The sequence below is a fragment of the Pholcus phalangioides genome, unplaced genomic scaffold (assembly GCF_987345545.1).
Source record: "Pholcus phalangioides strain wild (caught in Gottingen) unplaced genomic scaffold, Ppha-v1.0 ptg000015l_1, whole genome shotgun sequence".
In the NCBI taxonomy this organism is placed as follows: domain Eukaryota; kingdom Metazoa; phylum Arthropoda; class Arachnida; order Araneae; family Pholcidae; genus Pholcus; species Pholcus phalangioides.
Window position 1 is genome coordinate 91,059,179 of NW_028301608.1, and position 18,751 is coordinate 91,077,929.

The window sequence follows — 18,751 nt, forward strand, 5'->3', positions numbered from 1 at the left end:
CATTGTAAGGTAGGCAAAGGGTGAGGAAAGGAAAAAACTGTTCATAATTCAAACTTCTTTTCAAGTGCAATTGTTTAAATTTATTTTAATAGAAATTTTTTTATCTTAATTCTAACTGAACCAGTTTAATGAAATATAAGCTATAACGAAAGAAAAAAAGGTTAATATTAATGGTAATTTATTCTTTTAGCTACAGAAGGAATTATTTCAGATTTTTTTAAAAAATTTCATTGCTTTCTTCTCCCCCCCCCCCCCCCCCACATTCAAATTTCATTGCTAACCCACAGCTAAGTGATTAAGGTACTAACTCCTGATTTAACAGGTTTGAATTTATTCCCAGTGAAAGACGTGGAAGCTTTTCGGAATCAACATCAAACTATAGGTCCTAGTGTAATCAGTTTTTATGTGCATGGAAACGAGACAGATGTGATTGAATGATAAATTAGTATCATTTTATTAGCTCAGTTTTTTACGTTGTTTTGATGATCCTCTACTTTTCTTTAGACAAAGATTTTAATTTGTAATTGAAATTTAAAAAAATTAACCAAAAGCAATTTAAAATAATTGCATTAAAAAATTCATTTTTTGTTACATTGTAATTTTTGATAATTTTGACCTTGAAATTATTTTAATTCGGTATTTGTTTTTTTAATTCATGTAATTAAATGCTCATCCTTGCATGATGTGAATTTTTCTGTCATCCCATTTATTTTGTTAAATTTTATTTTGATTGCATGATTTGTATAATTTTTTTCCCTAAGTTTGATTTAATTATTATTTGACTAAAGCATGCATTTTTCTTCTTGATTTTACTTTGATTTCCAACCAAAATTCCACCCTATATGTATATAGGCCAGCTGTAGAACGAGTTGATGAAGAGGATCCTTTCCTGCCACCATCATCATCAATGTCAAATCCAAGAAAGAGCCGTGAGACGTATGGCAGCACAAGTTTTCGACCTCGTACAAGTCGTACCCCTCCCCAGACCCCTTACTTCGCTGGCTCTGTGTGAGCACCAACTTTGAAACTTTTGTGCTGCACCTATCTTTGGCTTCGGAAGCTGCTAATATTTTACTCTTATGCACACTTCTGTCTCTGTTGCTATGTAGCTTGAATATGCATGGAACGTATTAGATTTTGTTAATATATATATTTTTCATTCTTGATACATTTGAATGAAAGGATAAGTTAAACATGGGTTGAAAGGATTTCAATTTTTTTAATGATAATTAGAACAAAAGTAATATTTAATTTTTAAAAACCAGTTAGTGTTTGGGTTTTGTGTTCAAAAGCTTCTAAACAAAAAATGAAAGTTTGCTGCAGTAAATAACAAATCCATGTACTCTGTTCAGAGGGATCTTACTCTATGGGTAGCAGGAGCTTTGGAGATTAGTCATATGAATCCATATGCAATCTAGTTATAAAACCATTTGTTGCGCCACTGGCTTTAGGGGCAGGCTGGCTGTGATCCAGACACTTTTTTGCGGCTCTCAGGCAATGATTTCATATATTAATTTTTTGCCGAATTGGCACTTAAGAAGTTACATAACATTTATTCTAAAAGAATACAATAGCATTATTCTAGAAAGGAATAGTTTGAGAAGAAATCAAAACATTTCTTGAATTAATTAGTGGGAAAAAGTTGATTAAAATGGAGTGCAGGAGTTAATTAAAAATATTTAACTAAATTATTAATTTTAATTTCATTAATTAAAGATGTTAACGTATTTAAAATTTAATGCATTATAATAAAATTCAGAATTTATAAACCAAACAATTTCAGAATTAGTGCAAGCTTTCAAAGGAGGCCCCCATTTGATTCTGGGCCCTAGCTCGGGTACAGTTAACCTACCCATTAAGTCCCCATGGACTGTCTTCAAACATTTTGAAAACCAAATGTTTTGCTGTTTGAATTAAAAAATGTGTGTTAAATATTTTGCAAGTGGACCCATTAGGTCACAAACGTGATCATGTTGATTTTGGGTCAGGGCTGAAAAGGTAAAGAATCTCTGACTTAATTCATAAATAAACGAATTTCATCAGAATTAACATCACTATGAGTGATGAATTTTTTTCCAAATTGCCTTGGATTAATAAGTAGCACTTTTTAAACTTTAATAAATCACTCAAGGGTGGTTCTTAGCACTGTGATGCAAGGTCTACTAAACTATCCCCCAATTTAAACATTTACTTTTACCTAGCAGGAAAGCAATAATCATAAAAGGGTATTTTTCTGTTCTTTTTTTAAATAAAGTTTTGTAATGATTGCGTGTTATACTATTACGTTCAAAAAGTTCCAAGACTTATTTTATTATGGAAGAATCGGTACAGATAGAACCTGTTTATTTGGTGTTTCCTTGAAGTAACTACCCCCTGTGTAATAATACATTTTTGCCATTGTTCATACAAAGATATGATTGGAAGTTTTTTTTCCTACATCTTCCAGTGCCTTTGTCACTGCGCTGCACTTCGGAACCTGAGAATCTTTACCTTTTCACAATTCTGTTCCGAGGAAAAATTCACATGGGCAAGATCAGCGGAATATGCTGGCTGTAGAAGCATTGGAATGTGATGTTTTGAGAGGTAATCTGACATGAGGAGGAACCTGTGTGATTTTGTGAGATGCAAGCGACCAGATCTGTGGAAGGACAAGCCTTGGGTGCTGCATCAGGACAATGCGCTGGCTCCCAGATCCCTCCTGGTGTCAGATTACCTGTCAAAACATCACATTCCAATATTTCAACAACCAGCTTATTCCCCCTGATCTTGCCCCATGTGACTTTTTCCGCAGAAAAGAATTTGCTCAAGATGCAACAATTCTCGGGTTCCGAAGAAGTATAGCAACAAAAGCACTGAAGAGTATGACAAAAGAAGCCTTGTAATCTGCATTTACATCTTTGTATGAACAATGGCAAAAATCCATAATTGCACAAGGTAGTTACTTTGAAGGGAACACCAAATAAACAGGTTCTATCTGTATTCATTCTTCCATAAGTCTCAAAACTTTTTGAATGTAGTAGTGCATTTGAAAAGCATAGAGCAAATACTGCTTTACCTTTGGGGCACATCTTTTTCTCACTGTCTTTATTTTCATTTTTCAACGCTCTGCTCTGCTTATCATGTATTTGCTTTACTAATCCTATTGAACGTTTCATTATTGTGTTAATTGCTTAAATTTGTGAATCTATATATTTTTTGAATTTAGATTTTTGTATACATGACTTTATTACTTATTTTAAACTGGCTTTTATTTCCTTTACCTGATGGTAAAATTTCTAATTTAAAAAAAAACCAATGATTGGATCATTATGATGCATAGTAAAATAACCAAACTTTCAAAGATAGGATGTGAAACTGCAGTTTAAAACACTCATCTATCTTTTTTTTATAAATTTTGTCATAAGCATTATTTTTTGTTCTTATTCACTTGAAATTCAGGATAATTGATATATTTTGTTGTTAGGCTGGTATTACACCATAAAAGTTGGATAAAATTCTTTTCTAAAGCTTGAGAAATGCAACCAATAAGGGTGCCGGTTATATATACAAGCAAATGTAATCAGTAGGCTCAAGTTTTGTAAAAGATATTTTATCAAATGTCAATAGTGTAATCCCTGCTTTAGAATTCTTATATTTTTTGCATTCACATTGAGGAACTCTCACAAACTATAAAATGCAGGCAATTTTGAATGTTTTAAAAAATGTGGGTTTTTTTTTAATTGCGTGAGATAAATTTTGAGTTTAAAAAATGTGATTTGCCAGTCTGATCTTTCATGAGAAAATGGGATTTCAATTTCATCATGACTGACTTCCTTGCAATCGAACTTCAAAAAGATGCTACCTAAATTTTGTGTAGTTATTGCCTTAAAATGAGCTCATTTGTTTATTCAAACATGAATCTGGTTTATCCAAAAACCTTGAAGCACCTGAGAAACTTGAAGTGGAATATGTTTGACTCTGAAGCATGTTTATGGAGTCAGTCATGAAAATAATTTATCTTAGAGTGAAAAAAATATCAAATGTGAATGCATTTTTTAGTTTGTTCTGTATCTCTTCAAAAAATTTGTGCTTTATTGAATTATTGTGCAGTATGTGTTGAACAACACGAAACAGTTCTTAATTCTTATGACAAATACATTTTTGTTGCCAGGGCCACACACACACACTCAGAACACATGTTTCTGCATGTACAGTAGAAATTACAAAGAGTAATGTTTCCAAGATGCAAATATGGTTTAGTGTAGTGTGTGTTTAAACTTGAACTTCAAATTTCAATATACTTCTTATCACCTACAATTTTTTTTCCATGAATTTCTCAATTAACTGAACAGTACATTTTGCAACTCGTGATTGATTCCGAGTTTTTTGTTTTCTTTCTTCATTTACAAAGGAATGGTCAGTCTGGAAGTCGTGAAGATCATGCATTCCTTCATGGAAGATACACTCCCCCACCTGCTGTAAGTATCTTTACGAATTTGTGATTCAATTTTCATATTCTGAGAAACGTTTTTTCTTAACTCTAATGTATTTTGTTGTCTTTTGAATAATGGGGGGGGGGGGGGGGTATCAATTCAATAATAATAACATGTAACATGGCAGTGTGGAGGTAGCATGGTTAAACCTTGATTATCAGATCTTTTTTTTTCAGAATGTTCTATTTAAACAATATTTGTTTAATGATAATTTTTCTTTATATGAGAAAATTATCACTGAAGTCTGAATTAATTGAAATGATGATGGACCTGAGAAAACTTGATAAATGAAAGTTATAGAAACAACTATGCTTTAGGGAATAGTTTCCCAAACTTCCTGTTTCATCACCCTTTCATCAGAGATTTTTTTCTCTCATCGCGTCCCCTAACTCAAGTGAACCCATAGCATCCTACGTTAAATCTGTAGCTTCTATCAACCCCCTGGACCATAGGGGACGATATTGCTTTAACACTTTGGGAAACACTGCTTTTGGGGAATTTTTGTGACCTTGGTTGGAGCAGCAAGAGCATTGCTATTCGTCAGAACTAATATTGCTAAAAAAAAATTTATGGCAAAGACAAAGAATGATCAAAATCATTCATACAACTATTATGATGTACAGTCAGACCCTAATATAAGAACCGCAGAGTAAACGAATTTCTTGATTTTGCTAATTTTTTTAGAAATTTCTATGTTTATAGTTGAGTTAATTTCATCCCTAATATAGCAATTTTCCTCGATTTTAACAAATAAAAAAAAGTCAGATTTGACTGATTCGTTCAATTAGGGTTCGATCGTATATTCACTTGTATCGTGGAACCTTGATAACTCAACAGATGGATAAGTCGTCTACCCTGGTAACTCGTTATTTATTATTCTCCTGGCTTGCACAATATTAAATTCAACAGGGAAAAAAATCTAAATGCTTCTTGAGTCGACTATGATTTGTATAGTGTTATAATAATTAATTTTAAGAAATTGCTTGCGTGTTGGCCCAGCTCAAACATTTTATAATGTTCTATATTTCAACAATTCTTCATTTCATTACTTTTTTTGTTAAAGATTCTTTCTTATATTTTTAAGTAAAGTTCTTCCCTCACATCTTGCTGTTTGGAACTTGAAAATTTGATACAAGAATCCCAGAAGCCACAGCTAGGTTTGAATAACAGCTGATATTTTTGAGCAATAGTTTGGAAAGCTAGATAATTTTTTTTAGAAGAGGAAAGATTTCCATCTTTTTGGACAATTGCACTGTTTATCCACAAATAATTAGGTCTTACAAAAGAGATTCACTCTTTTTCAACTAATTAAGAATTTTTCTGAATACGGAAACTCTTCATAGTGAATTGTGTGGGTGAAAATTTTTTTTGTGAACTTGTGTTGATAATGGAATTGTAGGTGCATGTACTTGTACAAATGAATAAGATGCCTTTAAAAATTGTTGAGAGTGAGATCCAGTAAAACCTAGCTAATTTGACATCAGCCCAAATCGACATGTTTTTAGATCTCCTTGTGGTGTTGAGCTATCAAAGTTCCACTGTAATTAGTGAAGATGATGCTTTAGCTTCAAATTGATTCATATTCGATTATCTGCAAATTTTTAGATCAGAAAACGTGGTCTCAGTTTTGTTTTATGGTGGATAATCAAGGTTCTACTGTAGCTGCTTTTGAAATACACATTAAATTTTCTTTTCTTATATTATCCCATGTCAATAAGTTTAAGTGAATGTTTTTGTGATGTCGAATTCAGTAGTGATGTGAAGATGATAGAATAAATAATTTTCATGTTTTTCCTCATGATTTTTTAAAAACGTTATTCAGAATCTTTTATTACTATATGAGAATGAGGCAACACTTGTAGTGAGGCATGACCACCCAACCCAACTTTATTTTCACTGTTAAAGTATTCCGTTTCATCTCATGGGATTCCTTTCTTTTTTTTTCTCCTGGCTACTTCAAAAAAAGTCATAACATAGTTGTGTAGCATGCTATTTCCTATTTCATTACAAAATGATGTTTTTCGTTACTTTGCAACTTTGTCTTTTGTTACTTGTCTATGGTTATAGTGATTTTTTTTTCTTCTGTTGGCCTGTTTTATAACCTTTTTCTTTAATGAAAGACTTTCTTACATCTAGAAAGCTGCGACTCTGTATATAAAGAAAAATGATTTTTGATATTACGTTTCTAATTTTAATGAATAGAAGTTTAGAAAGAATTCAAAATATAAAAATCATTATAAACGTGTTTATGATAAGTTCTGATTTGGAAATTTTTATTTTATTAACCGCAAAGTAGAAAAATACTCTAGAGGATACATATTTTATTGAAGGCATAACATTGTGCACAATATTTTGGATGTTTGCGTGCCAGTAATTTGTTTTTATTAGACAATCATGGGGCAGGCCAATATTTAGGGTTTCTTACACTTCCGTGCTGTTAAATATTTCATCCCATGATCAAACTTTAGGAGGTGGGGGTTTAAGTATATATCAAACATTTTTTAAATCTTAAAGTTGCCGACTAAATATGTACATGAACAGATAGCAACTTGACTTTCAAAGCATAAAAATTAATTTTATTGAGAAAACGATTAACAAATTTATATTTTCATTATCAAAATCATTATCAGAATTTTTGATAGAATAATCACATTATTTTTGTTATCGCAGATGTCAAAATACATGCTAATTTGACCCAACTTATTTTGAACGAATAAAAAGCTTTTTGCATCAGGCAATTGTTTTCTTGAGTCATCGTTTTGTATAAACTTTTTCGAGGGAATCACTTTTATAATCATCTGTTATCCTTTCAGTTTTGTAAGTAATCAGTAAATTACTGTAACATTATATTATAACACTTTGCAAAATGTGAAAATTATTTAAATAAAATTTATAGTATTGTGTTTGATCACAAAATACAAAAGTAATAATGTGCATGTCATAGCTGCCAGTCTCTGAATTTTGATCGTGATTGTAAAAAAAAATCCCTATTTTTTTTTCGGGGGGGGGGGGGGAAGGGGGTATTCCCGAAACAACTTATCTGGAAAAAAAAGACTTGCTTTTTGCTTTAATGCTTGAAATGACATCACAAGCATAATGTAAATTGTAGCCATTGCGCCAAAAAAAAAAAAAAAAATTCGAGGGAAAAAGACAAAATTCGCCAAGCAGCCGGTACATCAATTCAGCCTTTCAATATCAGAAATTTATAAGATGACTTATATCTGCTTTGACCATAAGTCCCATGGAGTCTGTATAACCCCTTTCAGGCCTGATGGCGATTTTTTTTGTTGATTCGATTCAAAACTAGTTATGATAGGTAATTTCCTACTGGTTGGCGACTTGGGGCTAATCAGTGATGGCTTTTACCAATGTCATGTTTTTAAAAAAGGAGAAAAATCCCTACATTGTTTTTCAAAAATATGTTTTATATTTTTGTGATAGGAATTTGGATTTACGCCAAAATCTTACTAATTCTCATACTCCAAAGTTGGCAGCTTTGGCATGTGTAAAAATTCAATAGTCCATTACATTTAATTCATCTATACAACTAATTTCATTTCCTTGGCCTATTCACCACAGAATTATATTTTATGGAAATAAACTTCACTCTGTAATCAGATAATTTCCTTATGTGAGGTTATAAATAGCTCATAGCTGAATGGATGAAACATCATTGGTATAGTCGGTAGAAGCTAAATTTTGAAAAGCTTCATTTAAAAAAAAATTGCAGGTTCCTAAAACTAAATACATATTAGAAATTTAAAAAAAAAACAACTGTTCCTTGCCTTCAACAGACCTCTTGGGTCGAGACTAGCCAAGCACAATATTTTTTCCCCCCTTGAGTTGATGAACACGAATAACCTCCCAGCATGAACTCCTATACACCTACAGAAAACATTTTATCTTTATGATAGCGATTAGAATCAAAAATTTTTTTATACAATTGTTAGGTTTCTTAGGGTATAAACACTTTTGCTTATTGAAAATGTGACGTCAAGGGAAAAAAATTAAAGCAATGAAATTCGGGTGAAATTTGTGTGTGTCATGAAAGGTTCAGTGTTTTCACTTTTGTCACCCTGCCTCACACCTGCTTACTACTACGGAATGCCCATAGTTTCTACAGATTTATATCATGAAATACAGGATTGCAGGGAATTGAGAAAAACTATGGAAGTCTGGTTTTTTTTAGTAACTGCTTTCGATTGGATGATTTCTTTGAATCCCATAGAGTACAAAATGACATCACACAAAGACTATCTTCAAACAATTAATATTAAGCAGAATTTGAAATGAAGCAACCTTGTTATTGTAAAGGTGCTTTGTTTGGGTGTTCAGAAGTTGAATCTCCCATCTGGGGTGCTTAAAAAACTGAAAATGTTTCAATTGCTAAATTTTGGGGAAAGAAAATGAATAAGCTGAAGTTTAATAATTTATTGAGTTTCTTCGTAACATTCACAATAATATGTTTTAAAAGTTGAAGAAAATGAAATTGATTTGAATTTAAAAAGTCATGAGAAAAAAATTGGGGTTGGAATGACATATGCAATGTCAGATTTGCATTCTCAAACAAATGATTGATTCTCAAATTGGGGGGGGGGGGGAGGTGTTTGGTTCTTCCCTCCTCACTGGTGAACATTGCCACTACTGAAGGGCTTGGTCCCAAGGTTGGCAGATATTGAGAACCTGAATAATAGGTGGAAGAACAATTTAGTTGCAAACTTGAGTTATAACAGGGTGACAAAAAATAACTACACATTTTTTCCAGATAATCTTTATTAATTCTGATTACAACAAATTGACAATTCGCAACATAAACATTTGTTAACAACAACATTAATTGAATTTAAAGTAGCTGTGAGACAAAGCTTCAACCGCTTTGTAAAACTCCAAGCTTTACATTGTGGCATCTCTAGATATTTATCCCATTCCTGAATCCGAGCTTTTTTACAGCTATGCCAAACTTTGGTACCTCTTAGCACAATCCCTGTTCTCAGAAATGGACCATATGCTGTGATCCATCGGATTCAGATCAGATTGAGACCTTTTGCTCTGTGCACTGAATCTTGTTGGAATGTCTAAATGTCTTTTCCAAAATGCTTTTGACACCATGGAAGCACAACAGCTTGTAAAACATCTTTCTGGTAAACATGATTGATTTTGACCCTTTTTTCCACAAGAATGAGAGGTCTCTCCGTTGGAACAAACTGCATCCCAAAACATAACGGATTGAGGATTTTGACATCATTGAACAATGACTGATGATTCCGAAATATCTGACGATCAATGTCTGTCGTTTTGGTGATTGTATGCTTGCTCAGTTGTAAAGAGCTTTTCATTTTTCATCTGTGAAAAGAATGTTGTCCCATTGGTTGTCAGTGGCAGTGCACAACATCTTTTTAACCGTACTCATTTGCATGAAACAACCCTCTCTAAATCAACTAAATCATTCACTTCAAACTTGATTGAGTATCCATGATGTTATATTACAAAAAGCCTCCACTGAGTAGCTTTGATCAAATTTACAGACATAATGCTTGAGATTCGCATTTTAAAGCCTTCTATATTCACAGTCATATTTCAGTCTATAAATGTTATTTTATGTCCTTATTCTCAGCTTTTAACGTTATACAGACTACCTGTGCCGGTCGATCCAATAACTTCCTTGGTATTACATTTTCAATGAACAGCAGTGTATGTGTGTTAAATTTTAATTTGTCCTTTTTATTAAAAAAAAACCAAATAATGAAAGCTGTTATTCATTTCTTCTGTTGCCTGCACTACCAAACATAATAGGCATGACTCTAAATGCATGCATGTAAATATGTTGGTGCATTTTTCCTGATTATTTTTTATAGACGTTATGATTGCACGTTTTCTAGAGTTTAATCTTGTTGCTCCGTGAAAAACAGTGTGTATCTTATTAACTTTTTAGTTAAATTTTATTTTCTTCATGTGAATGTTTAAATGCATGTGCTTGTAAATTATGCATCTTAGAATAGATTGTTCATTGACTTATGAAATGAACCCTTTCCCCTCCCAACCTCTTCCTTGCCTCAGTACGAGCAGTTGTCAGGGGCCCGGTACTCGGGACATTTGAGATCTAATTTTCCCTACCAGACCTGAATGTAACCTTCCTCTTCAGCCGGATGCCGACCTAACGTGCGCAACAAAGTTCTAACAAGGATCGATGACCAAAGAAGAAGGGTGTGTTCAAAGGACAAGTTTTTACTCTTCCTGCTTCATCAAGATCATTTTTTGTTCCTGCGTTTCCGTTCTGCTTCCTGTTTTGCCCAGCACTGCCCAACTGACTGTGGTCCAATGATCTTCTGTTTTGTTTTCACGCATCATGGTGGTCGACATCCTGACATTATAATGTTTTTCTTTTTGGTCTATAACGTTTTTGATTTTTCAAGTTGAAGTACTCTATTGCTTTTCTGTTTGTATAAATTATAGTTACCAAGTTCAATGTTTTTTTTGTTTTGTGCTGTGTGCACTACATCGTTTGTACCTGGAATCATAATTTAAAGAAAAGCCATTGCACAAGCAGATTTACACAGCTCGTAGTAATGGTGAGGATTGGAGTAATTATCCTATGACTTGTATTAGTAATACATATAGAAGTGTGATACACACTTCACATTTTTACTGAAATGAATTGTGACATTTTTACTTCATAAAAAGACTGCATCTACATATATACTGTATTTGTGTGTGTGTGTGTGTGTAAGCATTTGTAAGGGAAGAAGGATTAAAAAAAAAAAAAAGAGTGCTGAAGAATCAATTGTCATTGGGCTCTCTTCTGAGTTTTTCGTCTGTGGCTCCTGTGCAATTTGATGTTACTGCTCAAAAATGAAGGTGCATGCATGTTTAATTTTTTTCTTTCGCTTCTTGTGCTGCAGCTATGTCTCTGCTGCAACTGAGAATTGTCAGTGTTTCCTGATACCAAGGTTCGGAATGGTTTTTTTTTTTTTCAAAATGGAAAGTATTTTACACTTATTCATGCAGCAGTGGTGAATTTTTTGCTTTTAGTCACTGCTCGGCTCGGTGTAAGTGTGTGTGTGTATGTGTTATATGTAAATAATATATATATACACACAGTAAATGTACCAACTATATGCTTAGCATTTTGTACTCTATTGTATAGTTATGTATGTAATACTGTTGTGTTACTCACATGTATGTTTTATACTTGAGCAATCCTTATTGTAATAGCATATTATTCTGCTTTGCCAAGGAGGAACTTTTATATTACAATTGTTCATCACATGTTAGGGAATTGGAAACCGATTTGTAGCTATTCTTATGAAGTGTTATTATGTTTATAAAACTTTTTTTTATATATATACATATAAAAGTAAGAGAAGGAAAAAAAAATCATGCTTTCATAGGTGATCAGAGGTCATTCTATTTCATCTCCCCCCACTCCATTTTTAGCTCTAGGTGAAGTTATCGCTTTTTTTTTCTTTTATGTAAATATACATAAATTTGAGCATTATTATATCGAAATTAGGTTTTTAATTTATGAAGACTAAATAGACAGGTGTGATCTGGAGAGTTACGAGGGTTGTTTATGTAATTTCTGCCTTATTCATTTCTAAAAAAAATTGCTAAAGTAGGTTTTTTAAAGCTTTGTAGCACTTACTACTTGCATTTATCGGTTTCGACATGTATATTTGCGATTGCACTAGGTGGAAAATGTAGTAGATTTGTTCGATCTACTTTTTCTGTGTATTCGTCTCTTTCATGAATTTATCATTGTATAGTTCTGAGTGAACTTTTATAAAGACTGCTCACATATATTGTTCAGGTTTTACTCCTTCCTGCTTAGCTTTACTGACACTTCAGCAAACATCACCTGAGACCAAGCAAACGATCAAATATATATATGTGTGTGTAAAAGTGTCAAATATTTGATTTTATGTAAATTTTTTATTTATTCCACTTGTAATTTAAAAGATTAATAGTGTAATGTGGTACAGTGTTTGGTCAACAACTTCGCAAGTAAAAAAAAATATATATATATATATATATATATATATATATATATAGCTAATAGCTTTGGAAGCTACTCCAAAAGATATATATATATATATATATCTTTTGGAGTAGCTTCTCTGTTGTATTTCAATATTTAAATTCATTTAGGTAATTCTCACTATATTTACCGCATTTAAGTTGAATTGACAATTATAAATCTTCATTTGATGGGTACTCTGTGATAAGTGAAATCTTGTTTGGACACCCGTCTGTTCTTTTAATCTCCACTAGAGCATAGAAACTACATTTGGAATTGGCTGTAAATAGTGGGTCCTTAAACTAATTGATTAGCCCTATTATGAATAAATGGTCCTGGCAGTGGGAGGGGGAAAGAGAGACAGCCCATTTCAACTCAATAGGTTTTATGCTGTAGCATAAATGCTCAATTGCTTTCAAAATAGGACACTCGTTTTTCTTTTAAACACCTTCAGTTAAGTTCATAGTACTAAGAACAACCACACATATTCGTGTATGTAAACCAGGGTTCACATTGTAATATTTTTATATAATTTTGCTAATCCAAAAAAGGAAAATGTTAGCTAAATTTATATATTGTGCTTGTGAACATGGGTGTATAGGCACTCATTATTTAGCAAATTTGATCTCATTTTCACCAGCCAATGAAAAAAGAGCTTTTCTTTTCTTAGTCTGATGTAACTTTGTTGCCAGGGCTAATCTGATTCTGCAACAGTAGTAATATATTTGTGATTGTGAGACTTCAAAATATCGCTGTGAAATGGAAAATTATATCATTGGTTTACTAACACATGACCAAATTAGATATTTGTTGTTTGAAGCTTGGCAAAAACAGAACGAATTAAAAACCAAATACTGTACCCATTTTCAGTGAAGTATTCAAATTCTGTGAAAATGTTACGTTCAATAGTAGATGGATCTCTTTTTTGCAACTTTATGTCGGCATAACAGTGTTATGACCTAAAGCGTTGCACTTTAAGATGTTACAGATTTAGAAATTTGTGACCATTTTTTGAGACTAATTTTGAGTTATTAAGTTTGTTTGAGAAAATAAAAATTATTTCTTTCAATCTATAAACATGCATGTTTCTTACATCACGACTGTGAATTTTAAAATGAAAGAGTTCCACGGAATGGGAATCTTGGCACAACATAAATCCAAAATTTTACCATTTTATATGCGTGGCGAAAAAACAATTAAATTATAATGAAAATATTTCACATTTTTTGCATTCTGGTTACTAAAAAAGAAAAAATATATTTGCTTAAAAGCTCAAATTTTTAAACAACAGTTTATAGCAGATTTTAACTGCCATTTTTATGCACATTAATTTTTTTTTCCTGTTTCATCGTTTATTGGAGAAAGCTTTTTATAATGTGTGTATGCTAGGTCTTGTGTGACCAATGTGGCATGTTGCGTGCTGTTCAAGAAGTGACTGAATATTTATAATGTCTTTTTCTGGGAAGTTACTATGTATAACATAAGTTTTATCCCTCTCTTTCTTTTAATATGACCATTTTTGGCGTTTTTATTTTTAAATTGCTTTGAAAGTTTAAGATCCAGTTTTCGTGTATTACTGATGTGTATAGTTGTTTGAATAGCACCATTCCAGACTGGTCAGCCCATTGTTTTATGTTTCGGGGCCTGTTTTGTGTGACGTAATGCTTGTTTGTGTGTGTATATATGTAATAGAATGTTTGTTCTTTCTTTTGATCGTAAGTTTTTGAATTGTTTGTGAATTATAACTAGGTAGAAAATCCACTATTTAATTACAGTAAAAGTCTTCATAACGAGTATCGCTTATAACAAGAATCTCGCTAGGAGGGATTCGCGATGCATGATCAACTAGCAAATTTTGAAGATACTTATTGCTTATAACGAAGTCATACGATTTCCCCCGCTATTTTCTATGCTCTTGTTATAACAGACTTTTACTGTATTGAGAAGAAAAGTGTTTGTTTTATGTATTGGATTATACTTTTTTTTTTTCAAGTTTTCCAAAGATAAGATTTAGTTATCTATCTTCAGCGTGATTGATAATAATTTTCTTATAAATCACTTCAAAAAATATCTATTTCAATTTTAAAGAACCTGGAATTGACTATGAATTGACTATTGAATATGTTCGGCACATAGGTTAATCAAGTTTTTGGAGTGAGCTTACCCCATCATTTATTTTGACTGACATATTTTGAGGTTCCAGATTAGTACACAAAATTTCTAAATTCCCTGCTCATAGAACAAAATATGCTCAAGGCTCAGTTTACATATTCTTTGAATGCAGCCTCTCTCTCTTAATATGATGAAATTCAAATGATATACACTGAAACGTCTCCAGAACGATACTCAGTATAAAAATAAATCCCCTTGCAACAATATTTTTTCAAGTCTTGTTTGGAGATGCCTATAGTATAATGTTAAACTACTGCCTTTCTCGATATAAGGATAATTTCTTTAAAACAATGGTTTTTTGTTGGTCTGCAGCGTATCCTTACATCGAGATTTTATTTTAGTCTTACGACATAAATGTGTCTTTTAAGTTCGGGTACTATAACAGCCTGGGAACTTTGCTGGGAGTTCAGTGCCATATCACGAAGGTTAATTACAATTTAAATAGTTATATCTCAGAAGACAGATGGTAAAGCATGACACATTCTTACAAGACACATGCAGTTCAGCAGCAAAAGTAATCTCTCAGTCATATTCACCTTGAATTATCGAGGCTGTACTGTAAAATAAATGAAATAGTTGCCTCAATCATGAATACACCATTCTTTCTGATGGAAATTCTTTTAACTGAAACTAGTATGAAAAATGACGACAAGAACTATTTATCCAATGTGGGCCCATCCACCCCTCGGGGCAAAAGGGCTTGCATCCCCACTGGGCAGAGTCAGTCATGTCTGGTCCTACAGTCAAGGATGAAGGGATAGGCTTATTTTCATTACTTGATGAGAGTTTGACCTCATGTGTGCAATATAAAATTGACAGTAAATACTTCATGGGCGTATGATAGAGCTGGAAATGTTAAAGCCTGTCATTTGTGCCAAAATATTTTGACTTCGGATTCTGCAAGAACAAGCATCTTGATAATGCATTCAGATTGAAACTCTAGAAGATTAACATGAAACCTTTTATAATGAGATTAACTTATAAATTCAATTAATTATGAAAAAGATAAAAATGTTATTTAGGTCATTCAAAAAAGTTTTTTTAAAGGAAAATGCATGTTTCTGTGTTAAATGAAAAATAGGTGTGTAATTTATTTACCTAGTAAAATCAGTCTGTGCAAACGAAGAAGCAACATAGAACGCACAATAATAATAAAACTCCTGATTTTGAACCTTTTACGACTTCCAGAAAAAAAAGTTTTTTTCTCCGCATTTTTGTGTTTCAAAAATTCTTTTTTGTTGTATCATATTTCATACTGAAAACATGTCCATTTGTTGAAAGTGATAACATGTTTTTTCCTCTCTCTTCACCAACATTCGATACAATATAAAAAGCTCTGAATTATTATGAAATTCAAGAATAGCAAGGGAGATTAGTTTAGAAAAAGCTTAATATACACAATCCCTCCAATTTATAGAGAATTGAGTACATATTTCTCATTTGGCAGCTAGGTGGATATTGCACCAATTTCTTGTTCTACTTGTCTGGATTAAAATTATTAACATGTAGCCAATATGGTTTTGGAATGGACATTAAACTGTAGGGCCTGGTTTAATTTTAGCTCGTGTACCTAAAATAACCAGTGACACAAAAATAATCCCAATATAAGATATACAGAAAACTAGATGTTTTGTAGAGATAGATTTTCAGGGGGGGAAAAAAAAAATTTACCTCTGCCTGAATGGAGTTCTAACCCATGGCCCCCTCTCCCATTCCGGATAATTTCACTACGCTATTGAAGCATGTCTTGAGTGGGTGTGAGTTTGAGTCCCTGTAGAGGTGAATTTTCTTTTCAAAAATCAGCATCCCTGTGTAACAGTTTCTGTATATCTTATATTAACAAGTGGAGAGAAGGTATCTTTCTCTGCATAAATAATCCGAGGTTTCATCTTTCTCCAAATGGACATTTTTTTCCCTCCCTGTCTCGCCAAATTAAAGTCATCACAGTAATATATACAATCATTTTATTTTATCTATCAAAACTCTTATATCATTATATTTGGAGTTTGATGAAAAACGCATTATTTCAAAAAAACCTTGGAAAAATCTCGCAACATTCTGTGAAATTTTTTTAGAGTAATTTTTGCTCATTCAGTGTTGTAGAGCATTCTGTTTTGGTGTAATGAATAAATTCTAAAACTTGGAAACTTATGTTGCTTATATATTTCTGACTTTTTGAACTTGCAGTAGGTTATACAGGATGTCCTTGGTGTCCTAACTCTGCCTTTATCTCATCAACCATTCGTTGTGGAGGTGTGGTTTCAATTTAAAAAATGTGTTCAGGAATCTCCCTGTGCCGGTTTTGAAAGTAAAAATACAGTTTACCACAAAAAAAAATTTAATTTTTTTGCAGTTGCCCTGTTTTCTAACTTCCAATTAGAGAAATATTCAGAATGAAAAAGTCTTGTAAAAATATAAAATTTATTGGCCGAGATAAGAGGGATCAAAATCATGTGCACTTCCCACCACTTAATCGATTTATGACTACTTTTCATTGGATATTTTGTGAAAAATGTGCTACAATATATTTCTTAATATTTTGAAAGAAGCTCCAAACAAAAAGTGTCCGAGATAGTTTTTTTTTCTCTGCCCAATGTATAAATGAAAGACTTTCTGGAAATTATCCGGTGGAGGCAAGTAGACTTTTTCTATTCAGAGTTCTTTCTTCCTGACAATTTCTTTTTTGAGTTCATCTCAGCATATAATATGCAGAAAAAGTATTTTCTTCATATATTATGGGCTGAGAAAAAAATCATCTCAATCACTTTTTTGTTTGGAACTTGTCTTTCAAAAATTAAGAAAATATTGTAACAGAATTTTTAAGTTTCATAAAAGAACTTTTGTGTAAAACTTCTTTGGGGAGTCTGAGCCTAAGGCTAAACCAGATCGCATTTTAGAAACTGCAATCAATGAATTTTGAATAATTAATGGATAAATTACTAATCATTTACACACAGAAAATTTTACCCTGTAGGCAGCCTTTTATTATAGCATTTACAAGCCCATACATTTTGTAATGTTGAAAAAATTTCCAGTAAATTTTGACGGACAGTGGGAATCTTGAATAAATGTCACTTGAATTCTGTATTTTTTTTCTCATTCATTTGAATTAATTTTTTTTGTCCTTGAAGCTGCATTGGTGATATCTCTTGCCAGTTTGGTAGCTTTTTATTTTACCCCAGATATTTTATAAAGTTGATTTCCCAATGGAACACTTTTGCTCCTGCTAAAAATCTGAAGAAAGCCTATTAAAAAAAAGATATGGCATTTGGAAGGGGGGGTTCAATGATTTCTGTGCTGCTTAAAGGATTAACTAGTCATAAACTGAAAGGTTGCTGTAAGCACAAAACGTTAAGCCTTTTTGCAATGGCAAATCTCTTTGTGTTTCAAAACTAATTTAATGAAATGTTTTTAAGGATCAAATTTTACATTACAATGTTTGCATGCAGCTACAATATATTTCCTTTTTTATATACATATATATATATATACATCCTTTTTTTCTGTGACCGACCTTGCCTTCCCTCTATGTTTTGAGTGATTTTGTTGGTCTTGTGACTATCTACACCTCTTTTTACCATCTTGACTGTTATACTAGTAGCTTATTTGACTGGCTTTTTTACTTAGTGTTCCCTCCATGTCTTCATATGGCTAAAATATTCAAAACAGCAGAGTAAGCTGTTGACTTTCTAATTAGTTTGAAAGATTCTGATATATTGGATCTCTGATGAAAATGAGCGGGTTAAAGATGAGGAAGACATCGATGACAACATGCTTGGCCCGGTCATTCCTGCAGATGTTTGTGGATATCTAAGTGTTTTGTGGGTGAATCTGCAGATCCTATCAACTTGCCTTCCAAAAATCAGATTAATATCCAGTCAAAAAATAGGAAAACATGTACTAATGTCTCTAGTGTCAAAAGACCAAAATTCATGCAACCGAAGTGGATAAAAAGTACTGCATTCGACCAAAATATAAACAAACCTACTGAAGCAGTAAATTATAAGTTTCCTGAGCTAGTGCAAGCTGACTTGATTAATATATTTTTTAAATTTTTATCGTAAAAGTACCTCCATTACTTGGCCGAGATGAC

General features: G+C 32.4%; 1 protein-coding gene across 6 annotated transcripts in view; it reads left to right on the forward strand.

Moving 5' to 3' along the window:
• LOC149077031 (protein tweety-like) overlaps positions 1 to 11,956 on the forward strand; it is a 35,725-nt gene extending 23,769 nt beyond the window's left edge. Inside the window, exons 13-15 of one of the 6 annotated variants that reach the window (XM_089244765.1) lie at positions 853 to 1,008; positions 4,391 to 4,457; positions 10,530 to 11,956. In XM_089244765.1, the coding sequence (XP_089100891.1) occupies positions 853 to 1,008; positions 4,391 to 4,457; positions 10,530 to 10,595 (289 nt within the window). In that variant the 3' untranslated portion in view covers positions 10,596 to 11,956. The remainder of the gene's footprint in view (positions 1 to 852; positions 1,009 to 4,390; positions 4,458 to 10,529) is intronic. The other 5 variants (XM_089244767.1, XM_089244768.1, XM_089244766.1 and 2 more) reach the window with 5 other exon arrangements.
• The last annotated feature ends 6,795 nt before the right edge of the window (positions 11,957 to 18,751 follow it).